The sequence below is a fragment of the Perognathus longimembris genome, chromosome 6 (assembly GCF_023159225.1).
Source record: "Perognathus longimembris pacificus isolate PPM17 chromosome 6, ASM2315922v1, whole genome shotgun sequence".
NCBI classification, from domain to species: Eukaryota; Metazoa; Chordata; class Mammalia; order Rodentia; family Heteromyidae; genus Perognathus; species Perognathus longimembris.
Genome location: NC_063166.1, coordinates 86,185,035 through 86,210,077, shown reverse-complemented (window position 1 = coordinate 86,210,077; position 25,043 = coordinate 86,185,035). Strand labels below are relative to the sequence as shown.

Below are 25,043 nucleotides of genomic sequence, written 5' to 3'. Positions count from 1 at the left end.
TGCCACTCACGGGCTGTGCCCAGCACCTCAGGCCTTGTGGGAGAGGTGAGCAGGGTCCCCGAGGAGATGACCAGTCTAGGGGACCCCAGAGGGGTGGAACTTCTGACAAAACCAGGCTGGATTCGTCGTGCGTGTGCGGCAGGCCTGGACAGACCCGCAGCCCAGGGCTGTCACCCCCCCCCCCCCCCGGATCTCCTGCGTGACCGAGTGTGTGCGTGCCGTCTGTGGTTCCGGCCTGGGAGGCCTGGCAGGGCCCTGACAGCCCCGGGCCTTGGAAGGAGACCTGAAGCAACTTGGGATTGGGAGCTGGAGCCGACTGGGAACAGGGATGCAGAAGGACCTGGGCTTGGGTGGGGGAGCTCAGTGTGCGCGGGTCGGGGTCATCTCTGGTCACCTCCAGCTCCGCAGTGGTCTGTCCTGACTCCCCCTCACATTCCCCAGGCTGAGCTCTGGGTCAGACTGACTTGCCCACCTCATTCCCAACCGGCCAGCATCTCCTTTCCTTTTCTTCGGAAAAAGAGAAACAATTTCATTGAGATGTCGTATTCAAGTCCATTAGGATTGAGCCTGCTAGTGCTCTGCTAATCCTCACTCCTCAGGAACTGGAGGTAGAAGGGAATCAGTCAGTCAAGGCCCGTGAGGCAAAAGTGCCAGACCTGAAAGTAAATGAACTGAGTGGCTCCAGTGGTAGAGCACTTGCAAGCACAGGGCCTGAATTCAATCCCCACTACAGTATGCCCCTCCCCCAATTGAGTCATATTCCATGTGTGTTTATAGTTGAACTTTAAAAAAATTTCTGGGCTGGGAATATGGCCTAGTGATAGAGTGCTTGTCTCGTATTCGTGAAGCCCTGGGTTCGATTCCCCAGCACCACATATATAGAAAATGGCCAGAAGTGGCGCTGTGGCTCAAGTGGCAGAGTGCTAGTCTTGAGCAAAAAGAAGCCAGGGACAGTGCTCAGGCCCTGAGCCCAAGGCCCAGGACTGGCAAAAAAAACAAACAAAACAAAAAAATTTCTTCGTGTGTGTCTATGTGTGCCGGTCCTGAGGCTTGAACTAAGGACCTGGCTGCTATCCCTGAGTGTTTGTTTTTGCTTAGGGCTACTTTACCATTTGAACCACAGCTTCACCTCTAGCTTTTTGGTGGTTAATTAGAGGAAAGAGCCTCACAAATTTTCCTGCCTGGTTTGGCCTTGAACTGAGATCCTTAGATTTGGGCCTCCTCGGATTGCAGATTTTTTTTTTTTTTTAAACTGGGATTACTGGTGTGAGCCATCAGCGCCCAGCTGGTTTTTGTTTTGATAGGCTCAGGCTATGTAGTAGTCCAAACTGGCCTCCAACACAAGATCCCCCTGCCTCTTTGGTGAATGCCAAGATTACAGGTTTGTGTTACTCTTTTTAAGAGCACAGATTTGTGAGTCAGATTTATTTGCTACTACAGTTCCATTACTCACAACTGACCCTATTTTAGAGGAGGAACTAACACTCATCAAGTAGGGTTGATCTGGTAATTGAACAAAATCATGGGTATGAAGTATTTAGTATAGTTTCTGACACGTAGTAGGTTCTCCAAAACTGGAGAATGCGTAGCATCAGCGGTGGTAGTAACACTAGCATGATTAGCAATAACAGTGCTTATTCTCAGCCAGGTTATTCATATCAAAATTGGCAAACTTGCTCTTTAGGCATGTATTTTAGGGTGTGTATGTGTGTGTGTGTGTGTGTGTGTGTGTGTGTGTGTGTGTGTGTGTGTGTTGGTCCTGGAGCTTGAACAAAGGGCCTGGGTGCTATCCCTGAGATTTTTTTTTTTTTTTTTTTTTTTTGGCCAGTCCTGGGCCTTGGACTCAGGGCCTGAGTACTGTCCCTGGCTTCTTTCCGCTCAAGGCTAGCACTCTGCCACTTGAGCCACAGCGCCGCTTCTGGCCGTTTTCTGTATATGTGGTGCTGGGGAATCGAACCTAGGGCCTCGTGTATCCGAGGCAGGCACTCTTGCCACTAGGCTATATCCCCAGCCCCCCCCCTGAGATTTTTTGTTCAAGGCTAGTGCTCTACCACTTGAGCCAAAGCTCACTTCTGGCTTTTTGGTTATTAATTGGAGGTAAGAGTCTTACAGACTTTCCTTCCCAGGCTGGCTTTGAATCATGATCCTTGGATCTCAGCCTCCTGAGTTAGCTAGGATTACTGTTCTAAATTACATGTTCTATGTTGCATTTTAGTTTTACATTATGTATTTGTTGCTGTATATTCTTATTTGTCCTTTGTGCTGTTTGTATATTTAAGTTGACAGTTCTTTTCTTAGAAAGCAAAACCCTAATACTTACCTGTCTCATACAACAGATCTCTCCTGCTCTTGGCGCAGACTGAGGCTGGCTACACCATGACGAGCACATCTCTTAATTTTCTTCTTCTTCTTCTTCTTTTTTTTTTTTTTTTTTTAATGTTTTTAGGTTTGAGACTGAGACTCAAACTGGGTACCCTGATGTGTTTGCTCATTGGCTAGCACTCTACCAACTGAGTGACATCTCCAACCTCCAAAGGCCTGGTTATTTCTTTCTCATCATGTTTTTTTTTTTTTTTATTGTCAAGATGATGTGTAGAGGGTTTACAGTTACATGCTTAAGGTAGTAAATGCATATGCATTTCTTGTCATACCTGTTATCCCTTCCTCCCCTCTGGCCCCTCACCACATCCACCTTGCTTTCTTCATTATTTTTTCAAAAACCAAATAAAATAAAATAAAAAGAAACCTTATCCTTAATGTGCATTGTCACCACAAGCCCAGGGCTCGGGCCTCCTCCTCTTTCCTGGGAATCCCGCTCTCTTATATTCCTCCCCCCCCCCCCCCCAAGGCTGGGAGTGGTGGTTCCCTTCCTGCAACATGGGGGACCCCTTTTATGCTCCGCAGTGGGGCAATGATGACAACATGGGGCGGGGCTTCTCATTCCCCCTCCCCCCCAGGTTATTACACTAACAAGCATTTCTTTTTAAACCAGTCCCGGGCTTTGAACTCAGGGCCTGAGCACTGTCCCTGAGCTTCTTTTTTGCTCAAGGCTAGCACTCTGCCACCTGAGCCACAGCGCCACCTCTGGCTTTTTCTATATATGTGGTGCTGAGGAATCGAACCCAGGGCTTCATGTATACGCAGCAAGCACTTTACCACTAGGCCATACTCCCAGCCCACTAACAAGCACTTGTAAACACTTTTTGATCAAATAAGGGAGAGTCAGCGCTGAATGAAATTCAAAATGCATTCATGGTAGACACCATCAGCAAAGAAGAAACAGAAAATAACGGCTTGCATCAAATAAGGAGAATGGTCCAAGTATTTTCGGTGAGCGTTCTTCCTCTCCAGGGCAGGGAGCTAGATAGGGCTGTTCAGCACTCTGCCCTCTCCTCCTGAGGGGTCTGGGCAGGCCTGTGGGAGTCAGTGGATCTGCAGAGCCCTCCTTGAGCCCCCTTTGCCTCTGGATATTGGAGGCACTGCCCCGGTCCTGACCCCAGGAGCTGCCTGCTCTTGGGCTCACTCGGCCTCGTATTTGGCATCCAGAGGGCCCAGCTGTCCCCGCCTCCGTTGGCTGTGAGAGCAGAAATGTGCCCCGAGCCTAGGCCTGCCTGGGCTGCTCTGGGCTCCTCAGAGGAGTGCTGAGCTCCCTGGAGGAGGACGAAGGACAAGGAGCCGCCGTCTTCCTGTTATGCGGCAGATCACCATGGCAACGGCTCCCTGTGGGGGCTCCTGGGCGGGCTGAGGTGAGCCCTGAGTGTTGTGGGTGGCTTGTGCCTGACCCTGGCAGGTCCACTTGTCACCAGCCAGCCCCTGAGTCAGGAAGGCAAGTTATTGCTTTTCTAAGCGGAGCCGGAGCTAAGAGCTCCTTGCCTGCCATGGAGACAGCTTAATTTGCAATGTCTCCAAGGCTTGCAAGGCTCCTGGGCGCCTGCCATCTGCCGCCCCCCCCAGGGACAAGTGTGTGTGTGTGTGCACGCGCACGCACGCACGGGATATTTAGGACCCTCTGTTCCAGGTAGGCAGGCAGATAAGATGCAGGTGTTGGGACTGGGAATATGGCCTAGTTGTAAAGTGCTCATCTAGCATACATGAAGCCCTGGGATCTGTTCCTCAGCACCACATACACAGAAAGAGGCAGAAATGGTGCTGTAGCTCAAGTGGTAGAGTACTAGCCTTGAACAAAAAGAAGCTCAAGCCCTGAGTTCAAGCCCCAGGACTGGCCAAAAAAAAAAAAAAGCACATGTTCTAGGGCCTAAGGCAGGGGACCAGTCATCCAGAGACTCTGTGAGAGCCTGAGGGCAGCCCACCGTAGCCCTCGCCCTGACCTCAAGCCCAGTCCAGCCACCTGCAGTGCCAGTCTACCTGGGGGCAGTGGGCTGGCGGGTGCCCGTCAGACCGAGGCCCCAGGAAAGCAAGGCACAGGTGGCTAGCTGTGCTTTCGCGCTATTATTAACCTGACAGTGATATCACTGGCACCCAATGGGAAGCAAGTTTATTTCCAGGGCTGACAGCTTGATAATAGTTAATTTTAGCTGGACCTTCATTCCCAAGCTTGTGAAAGCCCAGCCAGCCTAAAGGAGGCTGCTAAGTCTTTCCAGACAGCTCAAGGATGGGCCCTGGGGGCTCCAGGAATGGGGGGTGAGGAGGAGCAGGGCCTCACAGCCCAGAAGATCCCTGAGGCTGCTCCTTGCCTACTCGGCCTGCCCTTGGAGACTGAGGAGCTGTCATAGGGGCCCAAGACGGATGCTGGCAGGGGACAGGCAGCACAGGTCATGGCCAGGGTGGGACCTGTGTCTCTGACCGAAAGTTACACTGGCCTGGCCAAGGTCTTTTGAGCCTCCTACTTGCTGTGTAAGCTTAGACAGCATGCCTAACCCCTCTGTGCTCAGTTCCTCATGGATTCATGGGGGCCTCGAGCCTGCCTTGTAGTCCCTTCCCTGCACACACAGTGAACTCCAAGTGCTGGACATTCTGGTTCTTATTTTGTGTTTAATATAGTTACTTAGTATCTTTCAGCAGTACAAGCACAGCTCAATAGTTAGCAGCCATGCCAGTCTATTTTTGCTGCGACTGGGTGGCATTGACTTAGAAATGAAAAGGAACGGAGTTTTACTTCCCACAGCTTTGGAGCCTAGGATGCGCTGGGGTGTGTTGTGGCGGGACGTAGAGCAGGAGAGACCCTGCCTATGTCCATTCCAGGGACACTCACCCACAGGTGAGGTGGGCCCTCCGACACCCCCACCCAGGGAAAGGTGACCGACCCGCGGGTGAGGTGGGCCCTCGGGACCCGGTCATCCCCCACCAAGACCCCACCTCCCAGCACTGTTGTCCTGGGATTAAGTTTCTTTTTGTTTGTTCCTGGTGCTTGAACTCAGGGCCTGGGTTACTGTCCCTGATCTCTCTGCTCAAGGCTAGCACTCTACCACATGAGCCTTACCTCCATTTCTGGCTTTTCTGGGGGTCAAATGGAGATATGAATCTCATAGACTTTCCTGCCTGGGCTGACTTTGAATGGAGATCCTCAGATCTCAGCTTCCTGAGTAGCCAGGATTATGGGTATGAGCCACCAGCTCTGGGATTAAGCTGTTAGTGGCACCTGAGGAACTCATTCAGATGGCAACTGTAGTCACTCAAGAGGTGGACTATCTGTAGCTAGGTGGTTAGGGCTGTGAGCTTTGCTTGGCACTGACAGCATCGGGGCTGCTCTGCAGTGTCAGCGTCGCTACCATACATAGACTCAGGATTAGGACCTCCAGAGCCTCAGGTCAGGGCACCGGGTCCTCAGGGAGGTCACTTCCTGTGGCTCTCTGTGTCCATTGATCTGGGTGGCACAGCCTCTCTGGCTTAGGGGTGAGGCCTGGTCCTCGACCTTGCTGGCTCACTGCTGTCCTGAGGGGATGGGCAGTGGCCCGGGGAGTGGTGTCTGATGCAGGCCCTGGAGCTAGGGGCCGCCAGGGCCCTGGGTACTGATGGGAGTCCCCCAGGACCTGAACCTTTGCCTGCCCAGCCTGGGCCCCTCAGGGCACCCACAGAAAGCCAGCCTCCAATCCCGATCCTGGCCCAACCTGGCAAGGAGAGGAGGCATTGGGTGTCGGGGCCAGCTGGAGCGTGGGGCAGGGCTGGTTGTGTTGTCTCACCAGGCATTTATTTTTAATTTCTGGCTCCCGACTGACGATATCAGCAGCACTCGGAAGTGTCAGGTCATCTGAGAGGCCCACCCTGCCCCTGGCTGGAGCGGAAGGCCCGTGTCCGTCCCACGACCCGGGCCTCACCTTTGCTCCCTCCTCACACCTGCCAGCTGGCCTACAGGTGGACCCGCTCCTGTGTCCGGGTCGCCCTGGGCCTCTCCACAGAGGAGGTGCCGGGCTGGGAACCAGGCCTCCCTCGATCATACCCCAGGGACACCCACGGGTGGAGGCTTGGGCACAGGGACTGCCGTGGCTCAGCAGGCTCCCCCAATCCCTGTCTGCCGGGCCTACAGCCCCTGCGGTGGTAGAGACCCCAGCTGAGTAGGAGGCGCAGGGAAAGACCCCTGTCTGCGTGGGATGACAGGGAGAGGTCCTGGGAAGGAGGGCGGCCACACCCCCTCCCCACAATGCATGCGCACCCCCAAGGACCCCCACTTGCCAGCGCCAGGGACAGGAGGGGCTTCCCTCAGCCAGGTCTGAGTGGGGAAGGCTCTGTTTTGACCTGTTTTATGACATTAGCTGAGACATCTGCCCAGGATTAAACACCAGGGGGTTCAGGCAGCCCTGCGCCCAGGGGACAGGCAGGAGAGGCCTCTTTTCAGGGTCTCAGAGGGGGGTGGCTCCGGGCTGGATCTGCTGACAGCTTCGCCAGCCCAGGGTGCCGAGTGGCGCAGACAAGGCGCTGGGCACCGCCACCCACTGTCCCTCCGCGGGCGGACGGTCAGACGCCGCTCCGCGCCTCGGGGCCCTGCCTCCCCACCCTGCCTGGCGCTCCTGTTTCCGGGGACCCTGGCTATGTGGGAGGTGCGGCCCCAGCTCCAGGTGCGGCCCCAGCTCCAGCGGCTGTTCTGTCTCCCCAGTCTCCGCCGTCTCTCCATCCCTGCCCCCAGCTCTCTGCGCCGCAGCCCAGCCGCCCGCCCGTTCTCTCCCGGTCTGTGCGCGTGCTCTGGCTTCCCTCCCCAGCCCTCCCCAGCCCTCCCGCGTCCCTCCCGCATCCCCCCCCCCGCGCGCGGTGGCGCCCCCCCCATCCCTTCCCTGCCTGGCCCCGCCTGCCCCGCCTCCCGCCGGTACCGCATTGCCGTAGCGCAGGGGCGCAGTGCACTGCGCCCGCACGTCAATAGGTGGACCCCCTCCTGCAGGGATAAAACCCTCGCTGGCCGCTGCCGGTCCCTCTCGCCGAGCCCTCGCTCCGGTAAGGACAAGGGCGCCCTGGCCCCCGCCCCTGCCTGCGCCGGGGGGCTTCTCGCTGGACCCACACGCCGCCCGCGCACGCGGAGGACACGGGTGGGTCCCCGCCGTGGTGGTTGTTTACTTGGCAGTGGCGGTGGCCTCTTGGGGCCTGGCGACCGCTGCCGTGACCTTGGGACGGCTTTGCCCTGCAGGGTGGGTAGGGGGGCTGCGGGGGTCGGATGCCGGTGCCATAGGGGAATGAAGGATGGAGAGGTGGGCAGTCCCGAGGACCCCACCTTGCCCTGCGGGGGGTTCTCACCCTAGGGGCCGCGTGCCCACGCCTGGGCTCTCCCTTCCCAGTCGAGCTTTCAAACGGAGCCAAGGCTGAGCCGCGGTCGGTACCGCAGGAAAAGGGTGCTGGTGGGGACCGAGTGGCCCTGCAGGGCTGGAGGTGTCCCTGGGGAGCACTGCCTTCCTCTTTGGGCCAGAGTAGGGACCCTCACCTCCTGGCTCTGCCTTCTGCCCTCTGCCGGGACCTGAGGAGGGCTTGAGCTATTCTGGGCGCCAGGCTGGCACCACGCAGCCCGTCTCCGGATGCCAGCCTGCAAGCAGGGATGAGAGGAAGATGGCGCCCTCCGCCTGAGAAGGGGCACTGGGAGCACTGGCCATCTCTCCGTGGTGGTAGCAGGTGGGGGTGGGGAGCAGTGTCTGCAGCCTGGGCTGCCAGAGGGGGTGGGGGTGGGGTGGGGGGTGCTGGGGGCAGCACCGAGGACATGGAGGACAGGGCACTGGAGAGCCCAGCACCGTGACTCATCACTCGGTGCCTGGCTGCTCCGCGGGCAGGGCTCGCCCAGCCTGCTGCTCCTTGCCGTCCCAGTGGGGCTAGGCGTGGGGAAGAGGCTCCTCTAGCCATTCGCAGCGTGGTCCGTCTGGGCCGGGGTGGGGGCTGGGGGAGCGCGTGGCCCTGCCCCCACCCGGCTCCCCAGGGTCGGGGCCAGGCCCAGAGGGAGAGGGGCCGTGGCGTGCTGCCCACCTGCACCAGGCCAGAGTGGGGGGTGGGTGCCCCACTGCCACCCATCCCCTGTCTCCCCCCACCGGCCCTCCCCACAGAATCCCCGCGTAGCACCGCACCCCCAGAGCCGGAGCCCCCGCCGGGCTAGCCTCTCCCCAGTCCCGACAGAATGGGCAAGGAAAAGACTCACATCAACATTGTGGTCATCGGCCATGTGGACTCAGGCAAGTCCACCACAACCGGGCACCTCATCTACAAATGTGGGGGCATCGACAAGAGGACCATCGAGAAGTTTGAGAAGGAGGCAGCTGAGGTGAGTGAGGGGGTGCCCTGCGCGCCAGGCACTGGCTCCTAGAGGGCACGGCGGGCGGCTCGGCCGCTCTCCTTCTGGGCAAGGGGCCTGTGTGCCTGGGAGTCCAGATGGGGAAGATGGCGGGGCGGGGGAGACCGCGGGGCAGGGATGGGCAGCTTTCCTCCCCGAGAGCCTTCTAGGGCACTGAGCTGCCAGATGTGCCCATGGTGGGGGACAGGGCCAGAGAGGTGGTGACCCTGCTCCGCCCACGAGCCCGTGGCAGGGCCTCGAGGCCCTTGAGCCTGTCCCTTTGCCCCCAGGGGTGTTGCCCTCTCTTGCCCCAGGGCCAGGCTAGGGCTCAGGGATGCTATTAATAGCAGGTTGATGGGCAGCTCGCCTGCCACATCCATTTTCTCAGACTGGGGTGGGGAGGGCTGCTTATCCAGGTGCTGCTGGAGTGGGGTTCCAGAGGCCTTGAGGATGAGCGGGGCTCGCTGTTCCCTCTCCTGGCTGAGGCTGGGGTCTGGGAAGGGGCCATGAGGAGGGGTGTGCTCTCTGCCCCTGTCCTCTGTCCCCGGGCTCTGGGGGAGACCTCATCTAGCACCGTGGCCTGAGGGGACAGCCAGGGGATGATGGACAGGGTGCTCTGGGCTACCACCCCGTGCATGGCCCCGAAGCCATGTCACTCCGCCTTTGGGCTGGGGGTAGGGCCAGGGTCTGCTCCCGTCTGAGTGGGCGCTCCAGGATCAGCAGCTTCCCCAAGGGCAGAAGTCTGTCCATGGAGGTTCTAGAAACTTCCCCAAGGGCAGAAGTCTGTCTGTGGAGGTTCTGGAAGCTTCTCCAAGGGCAGAAGTCTGTCCATGGAGGTTCTGGAAGCTTCTCCAAGGGCAGAAGTCTGTCCATGGAGGTTCTAGAAGCACAGCTCTTGCCCAGCTGGGGTGGGGGTGGGGGTGTCATTAGTTCCCAGGCACTCAAGTGTTTGTGAAAGGCTGCCAGTTTTGATCCTGGGGAGGCCCTGCTTCTGCTCTGATGGAGGGAAGAAGGGGGTACCTCAGCACTATTTGAGAGTTGTTTTTTTTTTTTTTTTTTTTTTTTTTTACCAGCTATGGAAAACAAGGCCCTCATCAAAACCTCATCCCATTTTTCCTTTCCTTCTTGTTAAAAATAACAGATTGCCTTTTATTTGACATCCCCAAACCCATGGTATAACTTTCCTCTTGCTGATGAAGGGGTGGGAGCACCCCAGTTTCAGATAAAGGGGAGCTGTCCTCTAGGGAGGGCATTAACCAGGTCTGTCAGCTTCTAGGCCCTCACGCCACCTGCTGGTGGCCATGTGTGGTGTGGCAACAGCACAAGGCTGACCCTGTGGATGATGGCAGCACTGGGACTGGGGCTGAACCAGAGTCTCAGGGCCCAGCTGCCTCTCATCGGCTGCTTCCAGGGCCCAGGAGCCGGCCCAAAAGGTAGACCAGGACCCTGAGTCCTACTCCCTCCTCTCCAGATGGGGAAAGGCTCCTTCAAGTATGCCTGGGTGCTGGACAAGCTGAAGGCAGAGCGGGAGCGTGGCATCACGATTGACATCTCCCTCTGGAAGTTCGAGACCACCAAATACTACATCACCATCATCGACGCCCCAGGCCATCGCGACTTCATCAAGAACATGATCACGGGCACGTCCCAGGTGGGCAGAGTGAGGGCCTTCCTGGAGGCTCCTGGACACTGGTCCCAGAGCACTGGGGTTGCCTATGCTTCCGCCAGGGCACCCCCCCCCCCATGTCACAGAGAACTGAGTCAGGGGCCCAGATCTCAGCCTGCATAGATATCCAGCACCGTCTGCTGGGACCAAACAGTGGGGACAGATGTGCCCCCCCCCCGTACCCTTCATAGACAGACACAGAAGCCAGGATAGAGACAGTGAAATGTGAGCAGAGATGCAGACAGTCAGACTATACAACCAGCTGTTCCTGGAGGCATGCACAGGCGGACAGGGGACACCCAGAGGGGCCCAGTGATGGATGCATCCAGCAGCACATGGGTGGTAGAGTGGTTCCCAAATCTGGGTCCCTTGCCGCAGGCCCTGGTGGGTGAGCTGTCCCATCCTCCACTGCCGCTGAGGCGGACACCCAGAGTCTCCATCCCCGGGACATCCTGTGTGGTAGGGCCTGGGAGAGAGGCACGGGGACGCTCACTGTGCCCCTGCCGGGCAGGCGGACTGCGCGGTGTTGATCGTGGCTGCGGGCGTCGGTGAGTTCGAGGCGGGCATCTCCAAGAACGGGCAGACTCGTGAGCACGCCCTGCTGGCCTACACTCTGGGCGTGAAGCAGCTCATCGTGGGTGTCAACAAGATGGACTCCACAGAGCCTGCCTACAGTGAGAAGCGCTACGATGAGATCGTGAAGGAGGTCAGCGCCTACATCAAGAAGATCGGCTACAACCCGGCCACAGTGCCCTTTGTGCCCATCTCGGGCTGGCACGGTGACAACATGCTGGAGCCCTCGCCCAATGTGAGTGCTGGAGGGACGGGGGTGGGGGGTGGGCTGGCTGTGCCACCCCTCCCTAAAGGCCTAGGACACGTGGATGCTGGGTCAGGCGGAGTCAGGGCAAGGCACAGAGACTGAACAGGGTCAGGGGGCTGGGCTCAGCCCAGCGTTGCTATGACAGACACTGGTGTAGGGGTGCTTGAATGGCAAAGGGCCTTTCGTGGAAGCCCTCCAGTGCAGCGTTCCCAGCAGGCCGGCAAAGGCAGCTAAAGGGCTCTTCTCTTGCTAGGAGTGCTCCCCAAGTTGGCTCCAGGGGCAGCAGTGCCAGGCACAGCACTGTGGGTCTTGTCCCCAGAATCCTACTGTAAGGGAGGTGGCTTTTTCTAGGCATTGTCTTGGCCCTGGGCTTTGTGCAGGGTCAGCAAAGCCGAGGGGCCTTGTCGGCTGCCTTCCCTGGGGCATGGAGGGTGGGCTGGTCTCTGAAGAACGTGCAGGACCCTGTGCTGGATAGGCATGTGGAGGGCTGACGCAAGCCGGAGGCTTGAACACCCTGCACTCCAGGGGCTCTGGATGCTGCCTCTTGTTGGAGGTGAAGAGGGGTGACGTTTTGGGGGGAACTGGGGTGGTCGTCCTAAGACTCTGTCCATCCAGAGGAGACCCTGGTCCAAGGAAGGCAATCACTTGGCTCTGGCCAGTTTGGCCGCTGTATGAACTAAGGAAGGTGGCATGGAATGGAAGCTTCTAGAAGCAGTCAGGGAGCTGTTGGACGAGCTGCATGGAGCCCACAGCTTGGAGTCTAGAGACAGCACTCACAGGGGGAGAGTGCTCCCAGCTCACCTCCACCTTGTTCTGCTAAGTGTTACCTGTCTCTGGGTCACAGGGACCCTTCCAGCACGTAGCAGTGGACACGCCGGCCCTCTGCCATCCCAAGGCGGGGCCTCTAACCAGCAGGGACCCCTCGTTGGCACTTGCTGTGAGTTTGTTGTGAGGTGTGTCAGGGGCCTGACTACCCATGGTCAGCGAGCCACCTGTGGACCTGGGGTGTCTGGGATTCGGCTAGGAAGATGAGGGCAGGAGGACAGCAGGCCCCCGTTTCCCAGTCTGTGGTAGGGGCCAGAGGGAGAACTCACCGTCTGCCTCCAGAAAGGCCCAGTGTTGGTGGGGCCCAGCCTGGAGACACTGTGGGATCCAGAAGAGCTTCTGGGTCTGGGGCCGTTGCTAGACACTGGCCACAGTTTGCCCACTGCCCTGGCTCTGTCCCTTTCCGCCCTGGCTCTTGCCCTATTCAGGAGCCCTCTGGCCACAGGCTGGGGAGCTGCAGGAGCGAGACAGGGCTGGGGGCTCTTCACAAGCCTCAGAAGCACCGCAGCAAAGCCTGGGCCGCTCCAGGGTCCCTGTGGCTGAAGACATGAGCAGAGAGGCGAGGTGTGAGTGGTCCAGTACCTGGTGAGGCGCAAAACAGCTTAGCCAGTGCTGAGTGAGGTGGCTGACACGTGTAGTCCGAGGATGGAGGCTGGCAGGGCTGGGGTTCTGGGCCAGCCTGGGCAAGGGGTTTTCAAGACCCCATCACAACCAGTAAAACGCTGGGAGGGTGCTTGAGGCTCGCACCTACCATCCTAGCTACTCAGGAGGCCGAGCTCTGAGGATCAAGGGTCAGGGCCAACTCAAGGAGGACAAATCTGAGACTTATTTCCAATTAAACGGAAACAACACCAACAACAACAGAGCCAGCGGCAGGGCTCAAGAGGTAGAGCACAAGCTGTGAGCGAAAGAGCTGAGTGAGAGCTCAAAGCCCTGAGTACTAACAAGGATTTAAAATAAAGCAACAACAGCAAACACAGCCCACAACAAACCACAGAACAGAACAGAACACAAAGCTGGGAGTGCGGGCACGGGCCTGCCGTTCCTATGACATCAGAACGGGGGATGTAAGTCCCGGCTGGTCCGAACAAGAGGGGACACTTTCAGAGAACCAAGGAACAAGTGGTTGAGGGCGTGGCCCAAGAGGTGGAGCACCTGCCTAGCAGGTACAAGGCCCAGAGGTCCAAACCCTCATTATTTCCCCCCCCCGCCCCAAATTAGCCAGATGTCAGGCATCAGGCAGCCTGGGGGCTACCATGCCCCCTTCTGAGGCCAGCCCTAAGGCAAGCGCCTCCTCCAGATGCCCGAATATCCTTGAGGGCTACGGCCCGGTAGGTGGGCTATGCTCTATCAGTGTCTTTTCTCCTACCTAGATGCCATGGTTCAAGGGCTGGAAAGTGGAGCGCAAGGAAGGGAACGCAAGCGGTGTCTCCTTGCTGGAGGCCTTGGACACGATCCTGCCCCCCACCCGCCCCACGGACAAGCCCCTGCGCCTGCCGCTTCAGGACGTGTACAAGATCGGCGGTGAGTGAGGGCCCTGTGTCAGAGCTCACTGCTTTCCAGGTGCTCGCCAGCTGCGCCCCAACCCTGACCGAGCCCTCTCCTGCAACCAGAGCCCGACAGGAAGCCTGCTCATCTCCCTGTTTCTCCTCACACCACCCCTTTTGAGGGGACTACTTATTCCCCGCCATACACCTGCCCACTCTCCCATCCATCTGTCCATCCACCTTACCCCCTCTCCCATCCATCTGTCCATCCCCCTTACCCCGTCTCCCATCGATCTGTCCACCCAGCCCCCTTACCCCCTCAACCTCCATCTGTCCATCCATCCCCCTTACTCCCTCAACCTCCATCTGTCCACCCAGCCCCCTTACCCACTCTCCCATCCATCTGTCCACCCAGCCCCCTTACCCACTCTCCCATCCATCTGTCCACCCATCCCCCTTACCCACTCTCCCATTGATCTGTCCACCCATCCCCCTTACCCCCTCTCCCATCCATGTGTCCACCCATCCCCCTTACCCACTCTCCCATTGATCTGTCCACCCATCCCCCTTACCCACTCTCCCATTGATCTGTCCACGCATCCCCCTTACCCCCTCTCCCATCCATGTGTCCACCCATCCCCCTTACCCACTCTCCCATTGATCTGTCCACCCATCTCCCTTACCCACTCTCCCATTGATCTGTCCACCCATCCCCCTTACCCCCTCTCCCATCCATGTGTCCACCCATCCCCCTTACCCACTCTCCCATTGATCTGTCCACCCATCCCCCTTACCCCCTCAACCTCCATCTGTCCACCCAGCCCCCTTACCCCCTCTCCCATCCATCTGTCCACCCAGCCCCCTTACCCACTCTCCCATTGATCTGTCCACCCATCCCCCTTACCCACTCTCCCATTGATCTGTCCACCCATCCCCCTTACCCACTCTCCCATCCATCTGTCCACCCATCCCCCTTACCCACTCTCCCATCCATCTGTCCACCCAGCCCCCTTACCCACTCTCCCATCCATCTGTCCACCCATCCCCCTTACCCACTCTCCCATCCATCTGTCCACCCAGCCCCCTTACCCACTCTCCCATTGATCTGCCCACCCATCCCCCTTACCCACTCTCCCATCCATCTGTCCACCCATCCCCCTTACCCACTCTCCCATCTGTCCACCCAGCCCCCTTACCCCCTCAACCTCCATCTGTCCACTGTTGGCCAGGGTCCCCTTCCCTCCAGGCATGCACTCAGCTCTGAGCCAGTAGCTGGTGGCAGAAGGTGGGAGCAGAGGTGACTCACACTTTCCCCTCCAGAGGTCCCAGTCCAGGAATGAGAAACACAGGTCACAAACTAAATAGAACCCTATAGATGAGACCCACAGGGGACTCCAGCCAAAGATGCTCTCTGTGCCAGGTGGGGGGGGTGTCACCCCAGCACAGACACCAGCCGCAGCTTCCGTCTCTGTCCTCCCATCATGCTACCCAAGCCTCAGAGACACAGTGGAGAACCCCGGACTGAGAGAGAAGTTACCATCTTGGCGGCCACAGTCTGTTGTCAGCAGGCCCAGGGGAAGGGTGGGGTCTGTGTCTGTCTCAGGGAGCCCCCTGGTGGGGGCTCCGGTGAGCTGGTCTGCCCCTTGCTATGGCGGAGACTTTGAAGAGGACTGACAGGGAGTAGCTGTTCTTTCTCCACACTGCACTGTCTCTTGTCCCTGAGTTTCTGGGAACTCTGGTCCTTCCTGACTGAGCCACCTCTGTCAGAATCTCGGCCTCTGCCTTCTCCAGGCCCCTTCCTCCCCACCCCCATCCCCGTGGCCACGCTCCCACCCTGCTGCTGAGGACTATGGTTCCAGGCTCTGTGCCTGAGTGTCTTGCTCCCACCCATCTCCACCCATACGCCCCTCATAACTTCCTCCTCTGGGCCCAGGCATTGGCACGGTCCCCGTGGGCCGCGTGGAGACTGGTATCCTTCGGCCCGGCATGGTGGTGACCTTTGCGCCCGTGAACATCACCACGGAGGTGAAGTCGGTAGAGATGCACCATGAGGCTCTCAGCGAGGCCCTGCCCGGAGACAACGTGGGCTTCAATGTGAAGAACGTGTCTGTCAAGGACATCCGCCGGGGCAACGTGTGTGGGGACAGCAAGTCAGACCCGCCTCAGGAGGCCGCCCAGTTCACTTCCCAGGTGGGTGGGTGTGCTGGGGGGGGTGTGGTGGTGGTGAGGAGGGCACTCCTTCCCAGAGCAGGACAGGACATCCTGGGTGGGTGGCTGGTGGCCCTTCACCTGGTGCTGAAGTGACAATCCCTCTCACCCTGAGTCCACTCAGGACGCTAGGTGAATATTCAGTGGGCATGCAGAGTCACGGGCAGAGGACCCCTTACCCCCCAGGCCTTGCAGCTGCAGCCTCTGTGCAGCTCTAGGCTGCTGTATCTTGTCTGTGAGATCCATGTTTGGTTCTTATTTTGCAGTACCATGGTTTGGAGTCAGGGCCTTGCACTTGCTGGGCTTGCTTGCTTTTCTTGGCCCATGCTTTACCACTTGAGCCACATCTCCAGCCCTATTTTTTGCTGGTTATTTTGGGATGGAGTCTGACAGACCTTTCTGCCTGGGTTGCCTAAAACCATATCCTGTACGTCTCAGCCTCCTGAGTAGCTAGGATTACGGGAGTGTGCCACCTCTGCCCAGCTCTGAAGAACACTGCCTGGTACACTCCCACAACACTTTATTTCCCACATTTGAAGTTGCACCCTCCTCCATCAACTCTTCATGGAGTCCATTAAGTTGTAACAAATGTAGTAACAGGAGTTCCGTTTTGCTACACTTACCTTCCCCCTGGCCCGATGGACTGGTGTTTCAAATAGTGTGGGCGTCTACTGTTTAGTGGCTTCTCACACGTTCAGCAAGGACACGAGTTCAGGTCTGGAAGGGGACCTCCACGGCGTGAACCTCCTCCCCGGTCAGCACTCACGCGTGGCTCTGGGGATCCATGACCCCCCACCCCCAGTGTCGGCCCTCCCCTCTTCTGGCCTTGCACGAGGCACGCCTCACGGTCTCGTGCAACTCTCCTCAGGTCATCATCCTGAACCACCCGGGGCAGATCAGTGCCGGCTACTCACCCGTCATCGACTGCCACACGGCCCACATCGCGTGCAAGTTCGCAGAGCTGAAGGAGAAGATCGACCGTCGTTCTGGCAAGAAGCTGGAGGACAACCCCAAGTCCCTGAAGTCTGGCGATGCGGCCATCGTGGAGATGGTCCCCGGGAAGCCCATGTGTGTGGAGAGCTTCTCACAGTACCCGCCCCTAGGTGAGGGGGACCGAGCGCGGGCGGCACCCAGCTCTAGGAGAGCCGCCCCCCCGCCCCCACGCCCCACTGGGAGAGGAGGGCCCCGGGGAGGGGGCGGCCGATCGGTTGGGGCCCCTTCACCGGGCTGGGCCGGGCAGGGCGGGGAGGGTGAACCTCCGCTGAGTGGAAACCCCGGCGCCCCGGCCTCATCCCTGCGGCCTCTCAGCGGGTGACCCGGCCCGCCAGCCCGCAGCCCGCAGCCCGCAGCCCGCGCGCGCCTGGACCGCGGCGGCGCGGTGCGGCGCGGGCCGCCGGGCCGCCCCAGCGCGCATGCGTGCCGCATCTCCGCCGCTCACGCCTCCCTCCGCACAGGCCGCTTCGCCGTCCGCGACATGAGGCAGACGGTGGCCGTGGGCGTCATCAAGAACGTGGAGAAGAAGAGCGGCGGCGCGGGCAAGGTCACCAAGTCAGCGCAGAAGGCGCAGAAGGCCGGCAAGTGAAGCGCGGGCGGCCGCGGCGCGGCCCTCCCCGGCGGCGCCGCGCCCCGCCCCCGGCCCCGGCCCCGCCCCCTCCGCGGCACGGAGCCCCGCCCCCGCGCCGGACCACGCCCCCTCCGCGGCGCGGAGCCCCGCCCCGTCCCCGGGCCCGCCCCGCCCCGCCGCCAGGCGCATGTCTGCACCTCCGCCTGCCAGAGGCTCTACGTCAGCGACTGGATGCTCGCCATCAAGGTCCAGTGGAAGTTCTTCAAGAGGAAAGGCGCCCCCGCCCCCGCTTCCGCGCCCGCCACGCTCAGTGCCCGTGCTCCCCAATAAACTGAGCGAGCCCACGGCTGTGTGCGCTGCTGCCCGCCCCCCCCCCCCCGCGCCGCGCCCGCCGCCGCCCGCCCTCGCACCCCGGGGCGCCCCCGGGGCCCGCCGTCCCCAGGGTGGTGGTCCAGGGCCGGCCCGCCCCGCCGGCCCGCCCCCGTCCCGGCGCCCCGCCGGCCCTCGGCCCTGGGGGGCAGAGAAGCTGCGCGGCCGGTGCCTTCGGCCTCCTGGCGGTCCCTTGTCCTGGCCCGGAGGCCGGCCCTGCCCTGCCCTCGCCCAGCGGCCGGCACGGCTGCCCTGCGTCCCTTCGCCCTGCGTCCCTTCGCCCCGCGTCGGGCAGCCTCCTCAGGCCCAGGCCTGCTGGTCCTGCGCAGCTGGCGGCTGGCTGTTGGCCCGTCTCCGGGCCCCGCGCGCGGGGTCCACCCCCGGCTGCCCTGCCCGCCCGCGGTGGGGTGTGGGGCTGCGGCAGTTGCGGAGGGGTGTGCAGGGAGGCCACCCCCAGGCCCCAGTGCGTTAGTCTCCCGGGGCCCCGGTCACAGATGAGCACACACGATGTGGCCTTCGGAGTCAGCACCATGGAGAGCAAGGCGCTGCAGGCCAGGGCCCCACGGTCCTTCCCGTCTGGGGCTGCAGGCTTCGGAAACGGGGGGGGGGGGGGGGGACTGGCTCTAGTTTATGGCCCACTCACCTCAGTCTCTGTTATCACATCGCCTCACCTCTTTGGTGGGTGTCAAGCCTCCCCCTTTTAAGGCACCTGTGACCACAGCCAGGCCTCCGTGGAGTCCTGGAGAATCTCCCTCTGCAAGATCCTCATCTCACTTGCATTCACAAAATCCTTTCTTGCACACAAAGATGTCATCACAAGTTCCAGGTGTCAAGTTCTTCAGACCTGCGGGCATTCAGCCCTCTATACTGGGCAGATGGAAACAGTGCAGCCGGAGTGAGAGGCGGTTCTGCCAGCCAGAGAGAGGGACACACCATCCAGGGAAGCCCGCAGAAGGGCTGCTGGTGTCTCCACCCAATCTCAGAGTGGGAATGAGCCCCGCAACACCTTATGAAGGAGGCAGAGGGAGTGAAGACAACGTGGGTCACCAGGTAGCACCATGATGGCTGCCCACCAGACCCTACGTGTCAGAGGCTTCCCAGGGAAGGTGGCCAGGTCACCAGATAAAGATACAAGATGCCCCGTCAAATCTGACCTTCACATAGATGTCAAATACGTTTGTAGCATAAAGTATTTGGGATAGCCAAGTACCGGTGGCTCATGCCTGTAATTCTAGCTACTCAGGAGACTGAGATCTGAGGATCACTGTTCAAAACCACCCCGGGCAGGAAAGTTTGTGAGACTCTTATCTCCAATTAATCACCCAAAAAAGAAGTGGAGTCATGGCTCAAGTGGTAGAGAGCTTGCATTGAGCAAAAAAGCTCAGGGACAATGCCAGGCCACAAGTTCAAGGGCCAGGACCGACACACTATGTATGTATGTATGTATGTATGTATGTATGTATGTATGTATGTATGTGTATGTGTATGTGTGTGGGGGGGACATAGTTACACTAAAAGGGTGTCAGTTGTTCATCTGAAATTCTGACTCCACTGGTGCCCTGTATTTTGTCTGGGGACCATGCCCGAGGACAGCAGCTGTTTCCTGGACCGCTATCCTGTCCAGGACCATCGCTGGCAGGAGGACCTATTGTGACTCCACAGAACCTGTTGGTGCAAGGAAGTTGTCCGTGCACACTTTGCCCACTTGGGCTCAAACAAGACAGGACGGGAATGGCCTGGAGTTGGAGGACGCCCCATGTACAGACCCCAAGGGGCCTCAGAGCCCCACCCCCACCCCATCTCTGCTTGCTGTTGCAAACTCTGGCCTCCTCTGGGAGCCCTAGTTGCTCAGCCCCTGCGGCTCAGTCAGGTCAGCTTGCTGTCTGGCCCACCTGTCCTGCTGGCCAGTGTTGGTGCTGGGCCACACTGCCTACACCAGGCAGGCACATTCCTGGGCGAAGAAAGATACAGCCTGTGAATTCCCAGGAGGTGCAGGATGGAAGATGGGGGGGCGGGCTCTTGGTTTCCAATGGAGTTCTTGACAGATGAGTGGCCACAGTGTTCTGGAAGGGGGTGATTCTTAGAAGGGTTTCTAAGTCCAGGGGTCCTCTTCTGGGATGGGGTAAGGAAGGAAGACCCAAGTTTCTGTGCCCAATGCCTAGAGGGCTCTAAGTTTTGCTGTAGATCCTGGGCCAACCCAAGGTGTGTGGGGGGGTCCTAGAGTGTGGGCGGGAAGTGACTAAAGGGGACAGAGTCTAGGCTAAGCTCCTGGTGTCTCTACCTGTGCAGTCATCTCTCAGGCTGCCAGGACTTTCCTGCTGACCGTTGAGAGGGGCCTTCCTGTGTCTATCCCACCACAAACTCTGGTGAGGGTAAAGTCTTGGCCCCCATTGCAGCTGCAGCCCCGGGGCTCTGACTTGTTCCCGAAGCACTCAGGGAAGAGGACTTGGCCAACCACACATCAGAGCAGAGGGGCAGGGGCCAACCACACATCAGAGCAGAGGGGCAGGGGAGCTGAGCTGGGGATCCTGTTGGGAGTACTGTGGCCCTGGGGCAACGTGACCACACAGTGACATCACCCTGATACCCCTGCTGCTACTTGAGTCAGGCTGAGAGGAAGAGGAACACTGGGGCAGGGGGCTAGGTCCCTCTTAGGCCTGGGCTTGTGGCCCCCTGCCATTGCAAACAGGAGAAGGGAGAGGGGAGCCCTTGGTGGTCCAGTGGGGTCAGACCTAGGATACGCCCTGGGCACCAGCCTAGGGAGCCCAGTAGACGCTGGACAGGTGGGGGGCAGGGCAGGTGACACCACACAAAGAGTGCACAGGGCCTGGCAGGGGAGGCTGTCAGGGCTGGAGCACTTGGACTGCTCTTTGGGAGTCCTGGACCCCGGGAGATGGGCCTGCTGGCAGGTGCTGGGGTGCTGTCCGGAGGCAGCTGGGGTCTGGCACAAGTCCTGCACACCGATATGGGGTGGGAGACCAGTGCTAGGGGCTGGGGAATAATTTAAAGCAGGTTCTAAGACACAGTGGCACTCCGATGGGCATTTGGGAAGCTCTAAAAGATTCATGTGGAGTTGGGGCAGGACTCTGGAGTCTGTTTAGCTGGCGACACACAGCCAAAACTCCTCAGGCCTCCCTATAGTCCCTGCACCCTCCCTTAACCTCATCAGAGGAGACCTCCCACCCTCCACCAGGCTCCGAGAGTGGTAGCAGGCCTGGGCCCGGCAGTGACTCCTGTGTGGACAGTGGCTTCTGGGCTCCCCGCCCTCTGGGTCTGAGTCTTGTGGCAGACCCACCCCAGTGGCAGGACTGTGAAGCTTCTCCAGTGCCGCCACTCCAGGGCTGACAGGCCTTTAGGGAGGCTGTATGTACCCCCGAGGGCCTCGTGTACCTCTGAGTGGCCTGTAAGCATGAGGATTTGTTTCTGCCCATGTCTGCCGGTGCAGGACTGCGCCTCTGTGGAGGTGGCCTGGGTCCAGAGGTGCGCTCCGTGCATCGCGTGGGTTTCAGGGAGGATGCAGGGGAACTCTCAGAGCCCTGGGAAGCCATATGCCTGGCAGTGCACATGTGCACACGTGCTTTGTGCGTGAATGCATGTTGACACGCAGAGTGTGTACAGCGAGCACACACACACGCATGTCTGTGTGTTTTGGCCCTGTCTCGGCTGCTGGCTGCCTGGGGTCAGGGCTGGGTCTCCGAAGGTGCTCCCTGGGTGCTGGGCTCAGGAGCACAGTGGCGGCTGTCCCTGTCTGGGAGCCCTGCCAGGTGGAGCGGACTGTGGGTGGGCTGGCAGGTGAACAGCTGGAGGCGGCTTCTGCTGGTGGGAGGAAAGCCCCATGGGAGTGGAGAACTGGAGGTTCGGGCTCACTGCTGGGCTCCTTCGTCACTCTTGGTGTGTCACGTTGGGGCTGGTTGGGAGAGGAAGAAGAGGGCAGGGGCAGCAGCAAGCATGATGAAATGGTGGTGCCAAAAATGGCTCAGCGGTAAGGTTGGCTATGGTCCTGGTCACCATGGTGGTCAGTTCAGCTTCACCACACCAGGGTCTGTGTGGCTCAAGGTGGGGCCCAAAGCACAGGGACAGGGGGGAGGCATGAGCCAGGAAGGGTGGGCTCATCTGTCACGTGCCCCTCGTGGGTTTGGAGGAGGCCCCTGTCCTGGTGCTGGCTTGCTGGGCACTGGGTGTTGCTACAGAGCTGAGGATGGAGGAAGGGCCACTGTGTTTGTTCACAGGCAGGCTGGAGCTAGGGGTAGAGCAGGAGGCAGAGCTTCAAAGGCAGGCCTGGGATGGTAGTGGGGAGCAGCTGGTGTTCTCTGGACCCTCTCCTTGAAGATAGTGGGGGAGCCTCCACCAGCTGCTCTGGTGGAGACTGGAGCTGCAGTGTGGAGCAGCTGTGGGCTGAGCCCTGGGCTCAGGCAGCTCTTCCCAGTGGCCCCGGCTCCCAGAGGCTGAGGCTGCTTGCAGCTGGCATGCTGGCTGCCTTTGACCCTCATCTGCTTACTCCGTGTGTCTCCCGGAGGAAGGCAGAGCCTGCAGAGCCATGCTCAGCCAGCCTGGAGGCAACCTGCTTGTTTTTACCTTAATGCTTATATAACGCCTTTCTGTTTTGTTTTAGATGAGCAAGGCACTGTTCTAAGTGCTTCCCAAACCCCATCCCACTGTCACAGCAACCTTGCAATGGATTCACTGTCTTCCCCTCATTTAACAGCGGAAGAAACCAAGGTATCGAGAGAGTACATGTGTGCCCAAGTCACAGATGTAAGCCAAGCTCCTAACTGTGAGACACAGGCATGCGTGTTCCTTCTGTGATGCCATCAAAGCACCATTTTCCCAGCAGGCTAGAGCTAGACAGCAGGAAGATCCTGTGGGCACTTTGTGGGACTCAGCTGCCCAGCCCACTCTAACACCTTCAGGCAGATAGCTGCTCATAGCCCTTCATGTCCTTCATGGGGTGGGGTGCACTGTCTGTGCTGTGTGACTCCTGCCTCCCTTTCCCATGAGAATTCCCTTTCCTGGGCTTCACATGGCAGAGTGGAGGAGAGGGAATCCAGGCCTCTGGTCTCTCCCTGAAGGGGCGTGGAGCGCTCCAGAGGGCTGTACCCCCACAAGCTACTCCCCCCAGTGGTCTCTCCCTGAAGGGGCTTGGACTACTCCATGGGGCGGTACCCCAACAAGCCACTCACCCCAGTGTTCTTGCTTCCTACATCACCACGGTGCATTAGTTAGGATGTCAACAAATGAGGGACACAAATAGTGAGTCCAGCTTGGACTCAACGTCTGTTCAAGGTTGAAAAGCTGAGAGGGGCCTGGTGTCACCTGGGGGCTGCTCTGCAGCAGGGGCCCAGCTTTAGCGCTACTCCCCCACCTATAGCCATGAAGGATGGTGCTTTTGCTGGGTGTGGGATGTAGCTTTGGTGTTTGTTGACAAGGATGTCTGTGGAGCCCTTGGTCCAGATGGATGTGCCACTGGCCTGCTAGAGAACCTGCTTTCCCCCTGGTGTGTTGTTTGCTGACCTCATCTGGTTGGAGGGACTGGGTCAGGAGAGTAACTCCAACAGCCCACAGATCCTACTGCAGGCTAGCGAGCTCAGTCCAAAGCCTACTGGACATCTGGGCCAGTGAGGTGCTCGAGCATGTCTAAGTTAACAGCGGGCAGGAGCCAGAGCTCTGTCACTGACAGCCTGTGTTGAGCAGGTAGCAGAACATTTGCCTTCAGGAGCTGTCTCCAAGGCCCTGAGATCTAACTGCCCACATCTTCCTGGGGGCTACCCAGCACCTCTGAGCTACACAAGCCTGGACCATCACCTAGCACATGTCTGGCTAGAGTCTCAGAGCAATCTAGACACTCGATCAAAGCGGCCACTCACTCATTAGTGAATGCTGATGTGGCTCTCCTGTGGACTCTCTGGGCTACCAGGGTCTGTCAGGTTCCCCCCGCATGGCACAGGGTGGGTGAGCATCTGACAGACAAGCAAGTGAAAGGCAGCTTCAGAGAGTGATGAGGAACCAGAGCAGGGAGAGGGGCTGACAGGGAAGGCCGCAGGCAGGGCCTCCCTAAGGAGAGGCCGGGTGACCACTGATGCTGGAATAGGAAACAGTACTCTGGGGAGGGGGAGCCCTCCATGAGAAGGGACACTGAGGCAGCGGTGTGCCAAGTGGGAATTTCAGGCAGAGGTTGGGGTGCTCTGAGAGCAAATGGCAAGGCCCAATCTCAGGTAGGAGGGCCTTGGTTTGGAAAGTATTTGGATAGTGTCAAAGTGCTAGAGGAATGTGGGCATAGAGCGCCTTGTGGTGAAGCCACACCCACCTGGCCTCCGTAGTCCTCCTGTCTGCCGGAGAACAGAGATCACTGTCATGGCTTCTTGATGTGCCTGGAGCTGTGGGAAGGAATGTGGGAGTACTGCATATGAAACAGGCAGAATTGACAAAGGAGGACCTCGGGGGGGGGGGGTGGGGGGGGTGGGGAGAGCTGCCGGGCCCGAGGCGAGCAGGGCTCTGGAGGCCCTGGACCTGCAGCTTGACTTCAGCCCTCTTCAGAAGGTGTCAGCCACCTCTACTTCCTGGCTGTCACCAGCTGTCACCTGTGCCAGGGACTCCTATTGTCAAGGCATGTCTGGGAAGCCTAAGTCTATTTCCTCGTTCAATTAGCTATTTGCCAAAGCCTGAGGGAGCGTGTTGAGAGCTCTGGTTCTTCTTAAAAAACTATAAATTAAATTTCTATTGACTTCAGCCAATAGGCGTTAGTCAAGATGTCTAAAAAAATCAATGCTTTCAAATCTTAAATCTTTCCCCTATTTCCCTGCTCTTCATGTGCTGGGAAAACACAGTCCTTCCTCCTCCTAATAATGGAAAATTCCTTTGGGGGGGTGGCGGCTGGGCCTTTCTGCCTGGGTAGGCACTTCCTGTTGTCCAAATTACAGGACTGAAGCAGCGGCAGCTCTGACCCAACTCAAGTGATTGAGAACCTGCCTCTTCTCATTTCCCCAGATTAAATCTCCTCCCCTCTGGGCTCCTGCTGGCTCCTTTGTCTTCCTGGAGGCCACAATCAGGAGGAGGTCTTATCTCATAGGAGGGGGTGCAGTGAAGATTGAGGAGAAAGGGGCAAGTGCTTTCTAGGGTGCTGTTTTTTTGTTGCCACTGGTCCTCATAACCAGGGTGGCCAAACACCTGGGCACGATGCCCTCCACTGGAAGCTGGGTGGCCAGAGCATGGAACCTGGGCTTCCTAGCAGAGGCTCCAGCAGTTCAGCAGAAGGAGAAGCTCAGCAGGTTTCTTGCCCAAAGCAGGCAGGGTCCAGGGGTGCTGAAAGGACAGCTCCCGGTCTGGAGGCTGCCTACTGCCCGGCACCGGAGCTCTTCCAGCTGGAGAAGGGCGGCCTGTGCATTTGAATTTTTCCACTCCCCAAGTCTGGA

General features: G+C 59.0%; 1 protein-coding gene across 5 annotated transcripts; it reads left to right on the top strand.

Annotated features, from left to right (window-relative positions):
- The first annotated feature begins 3,663 nt into the window (after positions 1 to 3,663).
- Eef1a2 (eukaryotic translation elongation factor 1 alpha 2) lies at positions 3,664 to 17,609 on the top strand. 5 transcript variants are annotated; one of them, XM_048349734.1, is made up of 8 exons: positions 3,664 to 3,746; positions 8,472 to 8,686; positions 10,167 to 10,346; positions 10,873 to 11,169; positions 13,380 to 13,530; positions 15,427 to 15,683; positions 16,570 to 16,804; positions 17,156 to 17,609. In XM_048349734.1, the coding sequence occupies exons 2-8, from the start codon at positions 8,543 to 8,545 to the stop codon at positions 17,281 to 17,283; spliced, it is 1,392 nt and encodes a 463-aa protein (XP_048205691.1). In that variant the 5' UTR covers positions 3,664 to 3,746; positions 8,472 to 8,542; the 3' UTR covers positions 17,284 to 17,609. The 5 variants fall into 5 exon arrangements, with proteins under 5 accessions (XP_048205691.1, XP_048205689.1, XP_048205687.1 ...); XM_048349732.1 differs by lacking the exon at positions 3,664 to 3,746 and adding an exon at positions 7,253 to 7,388; XM_048349730.1 differs by lacking the exon at positions 3,664 to 3,746 and adding an exon at positions 7,276 to 7,383.
- The last annotated feature ends 7,434 nt before the right edge of the window (positions 17,610 to 25,043 follow it).

Excerpts from the sequence above, each read along its gene's own strand:
- Eef1a2 (XM_048349734.1), top strand. The coding sequence starts at position 8,543 with ATGGGCAAGGAAAAGACTCACATCAACATTGTGGTCATCGGCCATGTG. Across the intron at positions 11,170-13,379 it reads TGCTGGAGCCCTCGCCCAAT|ATGCCATGGTTCAAGGGCTG; the intron begins GTGAGTGCTGGA and ends TCTCCTACCTAG. Across the intron at positions 13,531-15,426 it reads GGACGTGTACAAGATCGGCG|GCATTGGCACGGTCCCCGTG; the intron begins GTGAGTGAGGGC and ends CTCTGGGCCCAG.